Source organism: Pan troglodytes, chromosome 5 (genome assembly GCF_028858775.2).
Source record: "Pan troglodytes isolate AG18354 chromosome 5, NHGRI_mPanTro3-v2.0_pri, whole genome shotgun sequence".
Lineage (NCBI taxonomy): Eukaryota > Metazoa > Chordata > Mammalia > Primates > Hominidae > Pan > Pan troglodytes.
The window spans coordinates 6,016,935-6,035,221 of NC_072403.2; the positions used below are offsets into that span (position 1 = coordinate 6,016,935).

Consider the following 18,287-nt stretch of genomic DNA (forward strand, 5'->3'; position numbering starts at 1 on the left):
TCACCTACCATGATTTCATCTCAGAAACCAAAATCTCAATTTCATTTAGACCTTTGAAATCTTAAAACAGAAAATTAAATGCTTCAAAATAATATTCATGTAGAGGCTTATATATGTGGACCAGGAATCTCCATGTATTACAAAGTTTATGAGAACATAACAAATGTTGATACACACATTTAATTCTTAAAAACTTACAACAAATAAAACTGTAACAAATCAAGAAAATTTTGTAGGTTTCACATTTTATGTCTAAAAATATAGGTATTAAACACTCAAGGATGGATAAAAGAAATCACAAGAGAAAACAGAAAATATCTAGAGACAAATTAAAAATATGAAATACTGAAAGTTAAGAGATACATCAAAAACAGTACCATAAGGGAAAAATTTATAGCTATAAATGATAATAAAAAATAAGATACCGAATCAACAACTTTACTCCTAAGGAACTAAAAACAGAGGGAAAAAGGGGGACAACTAAAAGAGGGACAACTAAAAGCTAGCAAAATTTTAAAAATGATAAAGATAGCAGTGGAAATAAGTGAAATAGAGAACAGAAAAACAATATCAAAAATCAACAAAACCAAGTTTGTTCTCTGAAAAAGATCAGAATTGACAAAATTTTATCTAGATTGACTAAGGAAAAAAAGGGAATACTCAAATTACTAAACTCAAAAATAAAATGGGTACATTACTAACAAATTTTTGGAGTAAAAAAAGCATGCACGAGAGTACCATAAGGAACTATACACTAAAAAATTGAGTAACCTAAATAAAATGAACAAATTCCTAGAAACAAAAAACCTACTAAGACTGAATCAGAAAAGTTGAATAAACCTATTCAGCAAGGAGACTCAGCAAGAAGATGACATCAGTAATCAAAAACCCAGCAACAAAGAAAAGCCTGGACCAGATGGCTTCACTGTTGAATTCTACCCAACATTTAAAGCAGAATTAACACCAGTTTTTCTCAAACTTTTTCAAAATGTTGAAGAGGAGGTAACATTTTCTAACTTATTCTACGAGGACAGTATTACCCCGACACCAAGTCAGACAAAGGCACCATAAGAAAACTACAAACAAACATCCCTTACAAATGCTGATGCAAAAATCCTCAACAAAATACCAGCAATTCAAATTTAGCAGTACATTAAAAGGATTATACACTATGAATGAGTATAATTGACTCCTGAAATAAAAGTATGTTCCAACACATGAAAATCAGCATAATATCACATTAACATAAAGAAGGAAAAAACCTCATGTGGTCATCTTAAAGAAGAAAAAGCATTTGTCAAAATTTAACCCACGTTCATGATAAAATATACTTAGTAAGATATAAAAAGGAATAAAACACCTTAACATAAGGTTATATTTAAAAAAACACACAGCTAACATTATAATGAAAGGCTGAAAGCTTTTACCCTAAGAGCAAAATCAAGGATGCCTGCTTTCACTACTTCTATTTAATATAGTACTGAAGGTTCTAGTTAGTTAAAACAATAAGGCAAGTAAAATAATAAAAGATATTCCAATTTTTAAAAAAGTAAAATTTTCTATTCGCAGATGACATAACTTTATATATTAAAAATCTTTTAGTTTCTGTGAGATAAACTATCAGATGCAATAAATAACATTCAGCAAAACTGCAGGATACAAAATCAAGACACAAAAATCGGTTGTATTTCTACAATAACAAACTATCTGAAGAAGAAATCAAGACAACAGTATCATGTATGATAGAATCAAAAGAATAAAATACTTAGAAGCCCACTTAACCAAGGAAATGAAAAACCTGTACAGCAAAACTATAAACATTGCAGGAAAGTATTAAAGATGACACAAATAAATGAAAAGACATCATGTGTTTATGGACTGGAAGACAAAACCTCATCAAGACGCCATTGTTATCAATAGTTATCTACAGATTCAATAAAATCACTATAAAAATTCCAATATTTGCAAAAATAGAAAAACCTATTCTGAAATTCAGATGAAATCTCAAAAACCCCAAGTAGCCAAATCAATCTTAAAAACTAACAAAGTTAGAGGACTAACACCTCCTGGTTTCAAACTTACTGCAATGTTTCAGTACCCAAAACAATGCTGTACCACCATAGAGACAGACATAAAGACCAATGCAATAGAAATAAAGAACCAAAAAACACAGTCATGATTTTTAACAAGGGAGTCAACACTGTGGGGAAAGGACAGTATATTTTTAAACGGTGTTAAGAATGAATATTTACATGGAAAACAATACAGTTGGAGCCTTACTTTACACCATATAAAAAACTTAATTTAAAATGGACTAAACATCTAATTGTAAGAGCTAAAACTATAAAACCCTTAGAAGAAACATAGGAAAAATGTTTCATAACATAGAATCTGGCAATAATTTCTTGGATATGACAGTGAAAGCACAGACAACAACAACAACAAAAATACATAAAAAGAACTTCATCAAAGTGACAAGCTGTTATGTATCTGAAGATACAATCAATAGATTGAAAATAAATTCATGAAGAGAAAGAAAATATTCACACATTATGTATTTGATAAGTAATTAATATCCAGGCTATGTAAAGACCTCAGCAACAACAACAAAACAATCAAATTTAAACATGAGCAAAGGTTTTAGAATACACATTTCTCTAAAGAAGATATGCAAATGACCAGCAAGCACAGGATAAGGTGCTCAACATCACTAATCATGAGAAAAAAGTAAATCCAAACCACAGTGCAATACCAACTGACACATGTAAGCATAGCTGCCATCAAAAACACCACCACCAGCAAAGCAAAACAACAAAGCCCCAGAGAACAGCAAATGCTGGATGTGGAGAAGTCAGGACTCCTGCACACTGCTGGTGGGAAAGTAAGATGGCACAGCCACTGTGGAAAACAGTAATCACCATATGATCCAGTAATCCCACATCTGGGTATATACCCCAAAAAACTGAAAGTGGGAATTTGCACACCCATGTTTATAGCAGCATTCACAAGAGCCAGACGGTAGAAAAAGCCCAAATGTCCATCTACAGATGAATGGATAAGCAAATATGATCAATACACACAATGATATATTATTCAGCCTTAAAAAGAAATTCTAATACATGCTACAACATAAACCTTGAAAACATTAAAACAAAAAAATGCTAATACTCCATGCTTTCCACTTTTATAGTGTACCTAGAGCAGTTAAATTCATAGACACAGAAAGTAGGATGTGGTTTCCAGGGGATGGGGGGAAGGGAGAGGGGAGCTATTGTTCCGTGGATACAAAGTTTCACTTTGGGATGATAACACAGGTTTGGAATGGATAGTGGTGATAGTTGCACAACAATGTATTTATACTTAATGTACTTAAATTTTCTGTTATACGTATTTTACCACAGTAAATAATTAGCAAATATTTTAAAATCTACATGTTTCTTTGAACTGTTTCTTTACATCCCTTGTCCATTTTTCAATTTGGCTGTTGGTCTTTTAATAATTTAGAATAGCTATATAGCTATATATATACACATATATTACTCAAATTAGCTTTTTGTCTGTCATGTATGTTGCAGATCTGTTTCCCCAGTCTGTTGACTTTTGACTTTGAGGCATTTTTCTCGCCTATAAAGTTTTAATTTTTATAGAGTCAAATGCATCAGTCTTCTATTCGAAGACTTATTTATGGGTTTGGTGTTTCAGTTTAGGATGATAAAGAAGTTGTAGATATGGATAAAGGAGATGGTTGTAAAACACATTATACTGGATGCCACTCAACTGTATGTTTAAACATGGTTAAAATGGTAAGTTTTATGTTGTATATATTTTACCACCAAAAAAGGGCCAGGCTTAGATGTTTATATGTTAGGGGTTTGGAGTACCTCCAACATTTATTCCCCTCCAGGGGAATAATTTATAAAACTCCCACACAAGAAAAGTAGATACTGACTTCACAAATCTCCTTACAAGTCCCACAGCAAGGGCTGTCTGGGAAAGCAGAGGTGGAAAAAATCATATAAACTTGAGGTCAGTGTGAGACCTCCCATCCCCTACTCTGGAATCAGTTGGAGGAAGGCAGGCATGCAGGCTGAGCTGGAGAGATGAGCTGGGGTGGGCAGAACTGTCCTCCCATGAGCCTAGACCTTAAGTGCTCCCACATGCTCTCAGGCATGTATCAAACCAAGAAAGCGGCTAGGAGGGCAACACAGCTACCTGTATACAGGGAGCTATGAAATATCTGAGCTGCGCAAGTGATGCACAAGGAGACAGAAGCAGTATGACCTTTACACAGTGACCTGGCTCAAATAATTTCAGGCTGTCATTAACCAGGCGAGCTCCGCTTTCTCTCTGAGGTAGGTAAACTTGAGGGGGTAAAGTGGGAGTTGGGGAAAATGGAAAAGAAAGCCTGGTAGTATTTCTCCTAACTCTGTTATAAATAAAAAGTAAAACATAGATGCTGTTTCTCAGGGCCCAAATGTTAGGTTAAAAAATGTTTGTCATCTCAGTCATGTGATGTGGACTTCAGCAGAGCAGGACACACATGGTCATTTATCCTTTCCCTCTGCATGTTGTGTGCTTTTTCAGTTTATAATGTACTTGGATCCACTTGTCTCATCACACTAGCTGCAAACAAGGCCGCTGAATGTCACACCAGGTGGCCAGCATGTCTGTGAAGGGCAGACAGTGGGGCAGCCAAACAGCTGGCAGAGGCCAGCTAGTAAGTACCCGATGCCCACTCCGTAGAGGACTCCACAATTAAAAGACAAGATCAGCAAGTGTCAGGCTGCCTCACTAGTTATCCCCCCAAATAAAAAAATAAAAGTAACCCCTCCAGGGAACATGTGTGTACACACAAAAGTACATGCACACAGCTACATGCAAACGGGAAAGGCTGGGAAGGAACCAAATCCACCTCTGAACACCAGTTACTTGTGGGGAAGGGGCAGGTGAAGCCAACTGTCAGCATTACTCACCTTTTCAACTATGAGATTGCATCATTTTTAGCAATTTCTCATAAAAAGGCAATTTTCACTCCTTGGCTGATGACCCAGGTCCGGCAAAACTGAGCCACCAACAACCACCTGCACCACTTCCCATGAGGCCAAATAATGGCTTCCCTCAAAGCTCAGCCCTCCCACCCACCTCCCAGTCGTCTCCCATGCAGGGGGCTGCCAGCCTCCTGGGGTACAGGGGTCCAGGCCAAACCCAACCCACAGATGGTTGGTGAAACCAGCACATATCCAAGGGCCTTTTCCCCACCTGGGCCATGTGCCCACTGCATAGATAGGCCTGTGCTTGCTCCCCAAAGACAGAGACTCCCTTTTCTTCCGTTGGAATGAGGGGTGGGGAGATTTGATGGTGTCCTGTACAGGTTGGGTGTTAATCTGATGTGGTGCTCTTGGAGAAGCTTACCTGAGTTAGGTGCTTTCTCAGCACGTGGTGTGTGCTGCCCCTTCAAGCTGCAGGAGACCCAGAAGGTAAGTGCTACTGCAACCCCCATTTACTGGTGAACAGAGGTCAGGTGATCTGCAGCTGACCAAGCAGCTGCTAAGTGCCCAACAGGCTGGATCTGCATCTCACTTGCAGAGGCCCTGCCTGGATGCTGGGGCTGCCCTGAGACTCCCTCCTCCTCCTCTTCCCTCCACAGCTCTCCCTGCTTCTATCCACAGCTGTACTCCAGGTGGGGAACACCTATGAATGCACCAGGGTGCAACTGCTCAGAGTCAAGCATGCAGAAGGGCCCATGCTCTATGCTGTTTCCATATCCAAGCCCAAGCTCATCTAGAGCTTCAGCAAATCCAAGCCTCCCTGAATTCCCTGCAAGACCAAACTGAGCCCTACAACCCCCACCACTCTGGTTAGCTGCCAGTCCCAGCCCCTGTTCCCTCCTGGGCCCCTGTCTGTACAGTTCTGAAGTCCTACAAGAATGTTGAGATCCTAACCCGACTCTCACCCAAAGAGGTAAACAACCAGGGGCCTCCAGGGGTAGAGAACATACTCTGCTGCCTGTAGGCTTGATGTCCTTCCCCTACGACACGCCTTGCTTGCCAGGCTGGAAGAGGGGCTCCAGAAACTCGGGAAACCTGGGCCTGTAGCTGGCACGTGGAAAAAAGGCCTGGAAAAGCACCACTCCTGTCCATGAAGCCCCCAGATGGAACCAGGCAATTGGGAAATACATGGGCACCAAGCCTGACCCCCCCTCAGACCCAGGTGGGAACTGCAGTGGTGACTTGCCCCCTCTGCCAGTCTGGCTGTGCCACTACAGGAGGGAGGAACATCTAGCCCCACGCATGAGTGGAGACACCAGGTGTGGGCAGGTTCCAGTGGTTGCTGCAGCTGAACCTTCCCAACCAGGTCCATGCAAGACCATCTCAGATGGGTGCACACCTGGGTTGGGCAAGGACACCCCTTAGAGAGTGAGAGCCACTGAGGAGAGCTGTCACAGAGGCCCCTTTTCCTGCTCCTAGAACAGGCTGGGCGAGTATGGGGGAGTATGGGGGAGTATGGGCGAGTGTGGGGGAGTGTGGGGGGTGTGTGGGGGGTGTGTGGGGGGTGTGTGGGGGAGTGTGGGGAACCTCTCCCACCTCCCAGCTGCTTCCAGGAGCCACTTCTTTCGAGATGAGACACTCTCCTGCCTGCCTGTTCCCATTTGGCTGCAATAGACCATTGACAACATTCAGAGAACAAGAAGGGGCCTCACCTGCTTTCCCTGACACGTCGGAGGCAGGTGGGCATTCCCAGGGGACCTGGAGTAGAACCTGTACATCTGCCCACCCCCAGGCTATGCTAGCTTCATGTTATCTGTGTGATGGGGGTAGGGTGGGAATTACCAAGAGACCATCACACAGGCCATGGACAAGTTCTACAAGAGCCAGGGAGAAGAACACTGTCTGTGCTTGCTGCCCAGCACCCAGCTCACACACACAGCTCTCATTTGACAGCTTCCCCAAAGCAGGCTTTTGCAGTCCAGGCTCCCCAAGAAGCCTAGGGAGGAGACTCTGCCAGGCTGAAGGGCCTGTCCCCAAAGGTGCCACCCTCACCAGGATCATCCTGGCAATCTTGGATTATTTTTGCCCTGAAGTTTTGGAGTGGGGGACAGGGAGACAGCAGACAGTACTCATTAGCCACCTTTCCAGAGAGCATCAGTCCTCCAGACTGGGGCAGGTCAGACCTCCACTCAGGCATTTTTCTCACTGGTTGCCAGCTGGGGGAAGCAGCATTTGTGAGCACCTGCCTGTCTCCCCAGGTCCTGTTCAGAAACCCCATCTGTGCCTTTGGAGGGACTGCCCTGAGCACACAGGGCCAGCAACTGCCATCTACGACCCCCAGGACCTAATCCCCTTCTACATAGGGTTCAGTGCATGTTAGCAGACACTGGGCTCGATTCCTGCCTAGTCCCTGCCAGATATCCCATGCCCACCTCATTAAGAGAATGAGGGCACACAAACACACCCAGGCCATCGTGGTGATGGAGTGGCTGGGGTCCCACTTGCCCACCCTTCATTGCTGGTTCAGAGCCAGCTGTCTGACCACATTCCTACTCCAAGATGGGACTTTGGAGACATTGTCCACCAGGGTCACTGACCCCTTTTAAAGTTCCAGAAACATGGCCAGCTGGTCCCCTAGAAGTTTGGTACATGGGATAAGCCAAGGCTTTTCTTCAGGAACAGGTTTTCCACCATGTCGCTGCCCAAGGCCCAGGGCATCCCCAAGTTCACGTGAAGCCTGCCTGCCATGTCCACAGCCCATGCCGAGCCCTCCTGGAGCCACTGGAATGCTTGTTCCTGGGCATGTGATGACCCCAGACAGCTTCCGCCTTGCAGGACAACTGTGTGCATCTGGCAGCAGTAGCCAGAGGGCCCATGGAAGATGGAGGTGAAACCAGATGCTGTGAGAACACTTTATTAGTCAAAACTGCACACTATAAAAGTGCTTTAAAATGCAGCAGCAGGAGATGTGAAGACACAAATGAACAAGTGCGTAGTGACACATAGCTGTCACAACACAGTGAAGAATCCACACTGCCTCCCCCCTTTACCTAGAAAAGGAGAGTTCTAGGCCACCTCCTCCTCAGCACACTCCTCATCCTCCTCCTCCTCCGCCGTGGCATCCTGATATTGCTGATATTCAGACACCAGGTCGTTCACGTTGCTCTCGGCCTCGGTGAATTCCATCTCATCCATGCCCTCGCCCGTGTACCAGTGGAGGAAGGCCTTGCGCCTGAACATTGCTGTAAACTGCTCTGAGACACACGTGAAGAGTTACTGGATGGCCGTATTATTCCCAATGAAGGTGGTTGACATTTTTAGCCCCCGGGGTGGGATGTCACAGACGGCTGTTTTTACGTTGTCGGGGAACCAGTCAGCAAAGTAGCTGCTGTTCTTATCTTGAATGTTGAACATTTGTTCATCCACCTCCCTCATGGGCATGCGACCCCTGAAAATGGCAGCTGCCATTAGGTAGCGGCCGTGACGGGGGTCACAGGCAGCCATCATGTTCTTAGCATCAAACATCTGCTGGGTAAGCTCAGCCACAGTCAAGGCCCGGTACTGCTGGCTGCCCTGGCTGGTCAGTGGGGCAAAGCCGGGCATGAAGAAATGTAGCTGGGGAAATGGGGCCATGTTCATGGCCAGCTTCCGCAGGTCAGCATTCAGCTGGCCTGGGAAGCGCAGGCATGTGGTGACCCCACTCATGGTAGCAGACACCAGGTGGTTCAGGTCACCATAGGTGGGTGTGGGCAGTTTTAGGGTCCTGGAACATATGTCATATAGCGCTTCGTTATCTATGCAAAAGGTCTCATCCACGTTTTCTATGAGCTGGTGGACTGAGAGGGTGGCGTTGTAGGGATCCACCACGGTGTCTGACACCTTGGGCGAGGGCAGGATGCTGAATGTGTTTATGATCCTGTCTGGGTACTCCTCCCGGATCTTACTGAGCAGAAGGGTACCCATCCCAGACCCAGTCCCCCCACCCAGGGAATGGGTCAGCTGGAAACCCTGCAGGCAGTCACAGCTCTCAGCCTCCTTTCTGACAACGTCCATCACTGACTCCATCAGCTCCGCGCCTTCTGTGTAGCGTCCCTTGGCCCAGTTGTTTCCGGCCCCACACTGACCTGTAAGACAGTACAGCCGGTCACTCGATGGCCAGGTATACGGTCATCAGTGGTCACCACCATAATGCAGAAAGGGCCAAGTGTCACATGTGAGGTGAAAGCACCATTCGCCCTGCAGGTGGAGAAAATGAAACTCCCTCCTCCAGAGTTACAGGACAGCAGCTTCCCCTGTTAGAAATTAAGACAGGAGTCAAACCTGAGACAGGTTCACAGACCTCGCTGCAGGTGGCTCCTGCCCATTCTCAGGAAAGGCAGTAGCCACGGCCCCAGCTCAGCTCCCGGCAGGGACATCAGTAGCTCCTCACCTTGAGGAGACACCCGGGCCTTCCTCCCGAAGCCCGTTTAGGAGAGGCAGATTGAGCGACTCGACTCGGCGGATAGGAGGGTGTTCAGGGGCCCTGGCGCCACAGTTCCCACAGGATGACCTTGGAGCGTTCCTGGATTTTGAGCTGCCCTGGCTAAGGAGCCACACCCCAGTCCTCGCCCGCAGCTCACCGGAAATGAAGTTGTCTGGCCTGAAGACCTGCCCGAAGGGCCCCGAGCGCACAGAGTCCATGGTGCCCGGCTCCAGATCCACGAGCACAGCGCGGGGCACGTACCTGCCACCTGCGTGGGGCGGGAGGGCATGAGCGAGGGGAGAGCCACGTTCCCAGGAGGGCGGTGGGGGAAGGACGGGGGTCTCACCGCTGGCCTCATTGTAGTACACGTTGATGCGCTCCAGCTGCAGGTGGCTGTCCCCGTGGTAGGTGCCAGCGGAGTCGATGGCATGTTCATCAGAGATCACCTCCCAGAACTGCAAGAGACAGGAGGGGCCAGACAGGCCGGGGCTGAGTCACGGAGATGCCCCAGCCCCTCTCCCACCCCCACCCTCATCCGCACCCCCATCCCTAGGCCGCCCTGTCCCTGGGGTCTACCCCAGCCGCCTCGCCAGCCACCCAATTCCACCGTCCCCGGCAGGGAGCCCAGGGGCCGCAATGCAGGGGCACCGCTCCCGCCACTGCCAACATCTTCCCCTGCCACCCGGCAGGCCCGGGCTGGGCCCTCAGAGCCCCGGCTGCCAACCTTGGCCCCGATCTGGTTCCCGTACTGCCTGGCCTGCGTGAGCACAATCTCCCTCATGGCTAAGGCAGGATTAAGGGCGGCAGCAGAAGCGCGAGAAGGAGGAGCAGACACGCAGCGACCCAGCCCGCTCTCCGCTAACGCTTAAATAGCCCCGCGTCCACCTCCCTCAGCCTCCGATTGGGCTCCCAGAATAAGCAACAGCTTTACTTCCACACAGGTGCACCCACTTGTGAATCCCTTGGCGTTGAACGTCTGTTGGAGAACTCAGGTGTCCTTGCTATGGTCCCTTCCACGTTGGGGAAAGCTGCTCAGCTGGAGAACTTCCTCCCACGTCTTTAGTAAGACTAGATCCCTAGCTGAGCTGAAACTGAATTTTCCTCCCATGTGGGAGGGGAAGACACTTGTTTCCATATTCACAGAGTGCCTTTGCACCTGTCCTAGATTGATGACATTTTTGTAATGGAGATTCATTTCATCTATTAGGAGATCTGTGGTTAGGAAAGGCCTTCCACATGTTAACTCAACAGGACTTAATTATACGTTTTACTTTGGAGAAGTTCAAACCCGCAGTAAGCTATGGGTGTTGGAGAGAGTCAGGCGTCTGATTTAGCTGGAGTCTTCTGTAGAGTAGGATTAGCCCTTTCACCTTTCCAGAGGACTGCGGTCTCCACACAGAGTGAAGGTAATATTGGATTCTTAAAGCTGAGGATAGTTGTTGGGTTACGCCTGCTGTGAAAGATGGGCCATTGTCACTTTGCAGGCTTTTAGATTACCCAAACTGAGGAGTTATTTCTTCTGGTAAACATTTTTCAGATGGGGTGGGGAATGCCTCGATCTAACCAGTGAAGGTATCAGTAAGCATTAGCAAATATTTGAATCTCCTGCAGAAAGGCTTCAGGGTAAATTAGAGTGGCCAGTTCTCACCTGGATAGGTTCCTCAATTTTGGACAGGTTTAACTGGAGAAGGAGAAAATTGCTGGCCGTTTGGGTCATGTCAGGCACAGAGCGCACAGGGCTGAGTCACCTGTTTTAGTGTCTTGAAAAGATTTACCCCTATGAACGAATGAGACATTAACAGAAACAAAGAATCCCTTCTAGGGTGAAAAGAATCATGAAAGTGCTGGGTTATACTCCTGTGATTGGTACTTGGCATTAGTAATTTATTACCATCATTCAGCCCGAGGGGCCCTGGACTGAAATGCAATCCCTGGCCCATTTTTGTTCTTCTTCAGGGTATTCCGGCCCAGTTCTATGTATGCTGACCAGCACGCCCACAAGCTTCATTGGCCCTTTCAGTGCAGGGGCCTTGGCTGTGGCATCTACAAGGGCATTTCCTTTTACATGGTCAGTCTCTCTTTTGATGTCCTCTGCAATTAATTATAGTCACTTTTTGGCAGCAAAGCAGCATTCTAACAAGCTCAAAATCTGAATGGTGTTGTATGGAAAAGCCCTTTGGGGTCAGGAGTCCCCACCCATTCCAAATTGCAGCATAAGCATGAAGCACTAAAAAATCATACTTGGAGTCAGTGTAAATGTTAACTTTTAAATCCTTTCCAACTGCAGAGGCCTAGTAAGTTCAATTAACTCAGCTTTTTGAGCTGAGGTCGAGGCCAGCAAGGCTTGTGCCTTGATTCTCTTGTGCTAATAATAGCATATCTAGCCCTCCTGTTTTCCTGATGCATAAAACAACTTGCATCTGTTAACCACTCTGCCTTGGGATGGTCAAGGGGCTCATCTCTCTTAAGTCTGGCCTGCTAGAATAAATTTGTTTCGTAACCTGTGACATGCTTTGGCTGTGTCCCCAGTCAAATCTTATCTTGAATTATAGCTCCCATAATTCCTATATATCGTGGGAGGGGCCCAGTGGGAGGTAATCGAATCAGGGGATGGGTCTTTCCCATGCTGTTCTCATGACAGTGAATAAGCCTCATGAGATGTGATGGTTTATTTATTTATTTATTTTTGAGACAGAGTCTTGCTCTGTTGCTCAGGCTGGAGTGCATTATCATGATCTTGGCTCACTGCAACCTCTGATTCCCGGGTTCAAGCGATTCTCCTGTCTCAGCCTCCCAAGTAGCTGGGATTACAGGCACCCACCACCATGCCTGTCTAATTTTTGTACTTTTAGTATAGACGGAGTTTCACCATGTTGGCCAGGCTGGCCTCGATCTCCTCACCTCAGGTCATCCACTGCCTTGGACTCCCAAAGTGCTGGGATTACAGCTGATGGTTTTATAAAGGGGAGTTTCCCTACACAAGCTCTTTTGCCTGCTGCCATGTAAGATATGTGACTCTGTTCCTCACCTGCCTTCTGCCATGAGTGTGAGGCCTCTCCGACCATGTGCAACTGTGAGTCAATTACACCTCTTTTTTTATAAATTACCCAGCCTCAGATATGTCTTTATTAGCAGCATGAGAACAGACTAATACAACCTGTATGCCAGAAAGGCTGGGAGGACCTGTGGACTCTGACAGGTAAGTAGCTGGGTTTATGGTTTGCCAGGCTTTAAGGGTTATGTCTGGAGGGTCGGTCTAGCAATAAGTCCTCACACTTTCATAAATATTCTCCTAATATCCACTGGTGCCCTTTAGCTTCTAGGACCACCTTCCCTTGGTGTGGGGTCAAAAACCTGTAGGTGCTGTTCTAACGTTAGTTTATTAGCTTTGCCAACTAGAAAAGTGGTAGCAGCAATAGCTCTAAGACATCAAGGCTAAAAGTCAGAGGATCGCTGAGGAAAGTAAAAGCTAAACTGTTTGGGGCCTCTTTCCTGGGGCAGCCTCCAGGCTACTGCAAAACGGAGGCGGTGAGCAGAAAGGCAACAATATGCAGAGCACTCAGGTGAGGGACAAAGAGCACAAGGTGGACAGTTCAAAAAGAGAAAGTGGCAAACATCTTGTTTAGCCAAATCCATTCTTCTCAATATTCCCCAGGGCCTCTAACCCTGTGGGCTTGGCCTCTAATCTGAGTATGACACCCCCAGGTCTCTAACTTTGGGCTGAGTCTCTCACCCTAATATTATACCCTAGGGCCTCTCACTTAAGTAATAGTGGGTAATCATTCTTGCCAACCTGAATGGCTTCGCGACTCTAACAGCCCACTTACCAGCTGAATGATTCTATGTGGATTGTTTTCCTTGGAGTGGGGGTCTTGTCTTGGTGTCCCTTCATGGTGTTGCTGAAAGATGTTGCTAGAAAAGAGGGTTCTGACACAGACCACAAAGTAGGATTCTTAGATCTTGTGCAGTAAAAAATTTGAGGTGAGTCAGAGAGCAAAGTGAAAGAAGCAAGTTTATTAGAAATGACTCCATTACAGAGTTGGACATCCTCAGAAAACAAGAGCAGGAATGCATTGTCTTTTGTTAGTGTCTGTACTCTAACTATAAAGAGAAAGAGTTATCATTAAACTTGGAAGGTGCAGATGTACTCACTAAAGTCGGGGCTACTGGTTTTAACAGTGACCATTAACCCATTAACCTAAGCTAGCTCGTTAATATTATCTTTAACAAAAAATGCTGCACTCCTAGGACATTTATATATTTTTCGGGCTTGGTGGAAGATGTCTTGTATGGCCATAAATATTCTGCAATTGTAATCTGGGGCCAGTAAAAAAATGTGGCTATTTTCAGACTATAGGTATTAACCTTCTAGATGCCTTATGAGTACCTAGCTACTCATATTAAGATAGAGAATTCTAATCATGTTTATTAAACTAGAAGCTTGATAACCATGAGTTCCTCTAACACAGCAAGTCTACTCCTCAAGGAGAAAATGTATTTCTCAGGAATTTTGTGCATTTTATTTGATGGCATTTGGTATGTTTACCAAAATGGCAGAAAAGAGTGAAATTAGTCCTCAAAGATTTCTCAAGATTGGATATAAAGTAAACAAAATGATTATAGTTAATATGCAAGTTGACACAGTTGATATGCAAAAGAAATTTTGCCTGGAACACAATGAGATTTTTATTTATTAATTATTATCATTATCGTTTTGAGACAGAGTCTTGCTCTATTGCCCAGGCTGGAGTGTGGGGCACCATCTTGGTTCACTGAAACCTCTGCCTCCCAGGTTCAAGTGATTCTCCTGCCTCAGCCTCCCAAGTAGCTGGGATTACAGGCATGAATCACCACACCCAGCTAATTGTTTTATCTTTAGTAGAAATGGGGTTTCACTCTGTTGGCCAGCTGGTCTCAAACCCTTGACAACAAGTGATCTGCCCACCTTGGCCTCCCAAATTGTTGGGATTACAGGCATGAGCTACTGCTCCCAGCCACGATGAGGCTTTTAAATAATTCTGATTTCCTGCTGTTGAGCAGGGAGCCGAGCAAATTCAACAGTTCATGGGCCTAAAGTAGGAGAAGACTGAGGACAAACTCTAGAACACATGTGATTAAATTAATTACAATGGAAACCAAATCAAATTTAATAAGGCCATACCTCTTAGTTTCAAGATGTTTCCCCTCATTTTGAAATGTGGTGTTATTCAGTGGAAAAGAAAAATAGTGTTTATCTCCAGAGTAAAGAACAGGGTTCCCTGCAGGGACTGACTGACTGAGAGCTATGGCTCAGGATTTAAAATTCTCTTTTTTCCACTTACAAACTAAAAATTAATTTCTAAGCCCCTATTGACTAAATGGACCCCTCTTCTTGGATAAGGACATTCCAAAGTTAACCTGAAAAGCTACTTCAAGCCATGGGTCACACCTGCCTCATTAGACTCTCCTCCCTTTGGTTTTAATTGTAATTTTTAATTAATTTTTATGGGTACATAGTTGGTGTATATATTTATGGGGGTACATGACATACTTTGATACAGGCATGTAACGAGTAATACATAATAAAAAACAGGGTATCCGTCCCCTCAAGCATTTATAGCTTGTGTTATAAACAATCCAATTATACTATTTTAGTTTTTATAAAATGTATAATTAAATTTTTTTTACCATAATCACCCTGTTGTGCTATCAAATACTGTCTTATTCATTCTTTCTAACAATTTTTTGTACCCATTTCACATCCCCACTAACCCCGTTCCCCCACTGCCCTTCCCAGCCTCTGGTAACCACCCTTATACTCTCTATGACATCAATTATTTCAAATTTTAGCACCCACAAATAAGTGAGGACATGTGACATTTTTCTTTCTGTGCCTGACTTATTTCACTTAACATAAAGACTTTCAGTTCCATTTCTGTTACTGCAAATGACAGACTCTCATTCTTTCTTATAGCTGAATAGTACTCCATTGTGTATATGTACCACATTTTCTCTATCCAGTCATCTGTTGATGGACATTTAGGTTTCTTCCAAATCTTGGCTATTAGCAACATTTGTTTTTGACTGACTTCTGGATAAAAGCCACCTTAACTGAGGTGAAATGATATCTCATTTTGGGTTTGATTTGCATTTCTATGATGATCAGTAACGTGGAGCACCTTTTCACTTGCCTATTTGTCATTTGTATGTCTTCTTTTCATAAATGTCCATTTAAATTTTTGTCCACTCTTTAATTGATTATATTTTTTTCTATAGAATGTTTTGAACTCAATATATTGTAGTGTATTAGTCTGTTTCTGCACTGCTATAAAAAAACTGAGACTGGGTTATTTATCTATTTATGTATTGAGATGAAGTCTTGCTCTGTCTCCCAGGCTGGAGTGCACTGGTATGATCTCGGTTCACTGCAACCTCCACCTCCTGGGTTCAAGCAATTCTCTGCCTCAGCCTCTTGAGTAGCCGGGATTACAGGCCCCTGACACCATGCCCAGCTAAGTTTTGTATTTTTAGTAGAGACGGGGTTTCACCATCTTGGCCAGGCTGGTCTTGAACTCCTGACCTCGTGATCCACCCGCCACAGCCTCCCAGAGTGCTGGGATTACAGGCATGTGCCACTGCGCCTGGCGAGACTGGGTAATTTATAAGGGAAATAGGTTTAACTGAGTCACAGTTCCACATGGCTGGGGAGGCCTCAGGAAACTTACAATCATGGCAGACGGGAAGCAGGCACCTCTTCCATGATGGCAGGCGAGACAGCATGTATGTGAAGCAAAGGGGGAAAAGCCCCTTATAAAACCATCAGATCTCATGAGAACTCACTCATTATCAGAAGAACAGTCTAGGGGAAACCAACCCCATGATCCAATCACCTTCTACCAGGTCTCTCCCTCAATACCTGGGGATTACAATTCAATATGAGATTTGGGTGGGGACACAAAGCCTAACCATATCATGTAGCTATTAATTGCTTTTCAGATGGGTAATTTACAAATATTTTCTTCCATTCTGTGGGTTTTCTCTTCACTTTATTGTTTCCTTCACTTTAAAAAAGCTTTCTGACTTGCTGTAATTCCATTTGTCCATGTTTGCTTTGGTTGTCTGTGCTTATGGGGCATTATTTAAGAAATTTTTGCCCAAACCAATGCCCTAAAGAGTTTCCCCAGTGTTTTCTTGTAAAATTTTGATAGTTTGAGGTGTTAGGTTTAAGTCCTTAATTCATTTTAATTTGATTTTTGTATTTTGCAAGAAATAGGGTTCTAGTTTCATTCTTCTGCCTATGGCTTGCCAGTTTTCCCAGCCCTATTTATTACAGAAACTGTCTTGTTTTTTGTTGTATGTTATTGACACTTTTGTTGAAAATTAGTTTAGCTGTATGAGTTTGTTTCTAAGTTCTCTATTTCATTCCATTTGTCTTTATGTCTTTTTATTCTAGTGTCATGCTGTTTTAATTACTACAGCTTGATAGTACAATTTAAAACCATGTAATGGGATTCCTCCAGTTTTGGTTTATATACTCAGAATAGCTTTGACTATTATGGTGTTTTGTGGTTCCATATATATTTCAGATTTTTTTTCTATTTCTGTGAGGAATGTCATTGTTATTTTGATAGAGATGGCATGAAATGTATAGATTGCTTTGGATTGTATGGACATTTTTTAAAATACTGATTCTTCCAATATGTGAACATAGAAATAACTTTCCATTTTTTTGTCGTTCTCTTTCATTTCTTTTATCAGTGTTTTACATTTTTAATTGTTGAGAACTTTTATTTCTTTGGTAAATTCCCACACATTTTGTTTTATTTGTGGCTATTGCAAATAGGATTACTTTTTTGAATTCTTTTGCAGTTTGTTGACTGTTGGCATATAGAAATCCTACTGATTTGTATATGTTAATTTTGTATTCTGCAAATTTACTCAAGTTATTACTTCTAATAGTTTTTTGATGGAAATATTATGCCATTCTCACATTGCTGTAAAAACAATCGGTGACTGGTTAATTTATAAAGGAAATAAGTTTAATTGGCTCATGGTTCTACAGGCTGTACAGAAAGCATAGCACTGGCTTCTGCTTCTGGTCAAGCCTCTGACAACTGACAATCAAGGTGAAAAATAAATCCGGTGCTTGCACATCACATGGTAAGTGTGAGGGCAGGGGGGAAGTGCTACACACTTGTAGATAACCAGCTCTGATGAAAACTTACTATTGTGAGAACGGCACCAAAGGAAATGATGCCAAACTGTTCATGGAAATCCTGCCCTCATGATTCAATCACCTCCCGACTAGGCCCACTTCCAACATTGAGGATTACATTTTAATATAAGATTTTGGTGGGAACACACACCTAAACTGTATCATTTTGCACCTGGCCATTCCAAATCTCATATCCTTCTCACATTTCAAAATACAATCATGACATCCCAATAATCCCCAAAGTCTTCACTCATTTCAGCCTTAACTCAAAAGTCAAAAGTCTCATCTAAGACAAAGCTAGTTTATTCTTCCTAAAAGCCTGTAAAATAAAAAACAAATTAAGTGCTTCCAAGATACAAATGGGGCATAGGCATTGGGTAAATACTCCTATTCTAAAAGGAATAAATCAGCTAAAAAAAAGAGGCCACAGGACCCATACAAGTCTGAAGCCCAGAAGGGGAGTTATTGAATTTTAAGGCTCCAAAATAATTATTTTTGACTCTATGTCCCATTTCCAGGGCACACTAATGCCTTGGGACGTTTAGACCTTGTGGCTTTGCATGGTTCAGCCCCCACAGCTGCTCTCATGGGCTGGTATTGTGTGCCTCTGGCTGGTTTTGTGTGCTTCTGGCTTTTCCAGGTG

At 44.0% G+C, this 18,287-nt stretch overlaps 1 protein-coding gene across 7 annotated transcripts in view; it reads right to left on the reverse strand.

Annotated features, from left to right (window-relative positions):
• Positions 1-18,287, reverse strand: part of LOC129144202 (tubulin beta-8 chain-like) — a 70,441-nt gene that overhangs the window by 5,985 nt on the left and 46,169 nt on the right. For 2 of the 7 annotated variants that reach the window (XM_063812731.1, XM_063812733.1), the window contains 3 exons: positions 9,797-9,905; positions 9,608-9,718; positions 8,039-9,112 (listed from right to left, as the gene is read on the reverse strand). In XM_063812731.1, coding sequence (XP_063668801.1) covers positions 8,262-9,112; positions 9,608-9,718; positions 9,797-9,905 — 1,071 coding nt within the window. In that variant the 3' untranslated portion in view covers positions 8,039-8,261. Of the gene's footprint in view, positions 1-7,886; positions 9,113-9,607; positions 9,719-9,796; positions 9,906-10,401; positions 11,228-13,277; positions 13,378-18,287 lie in introns of those variants that run through there. The other 5 variants (XM_063812730.1, XM_063812732.1, XM_063812734.1 and 2 more) reach the window with 4 other exon arrangements.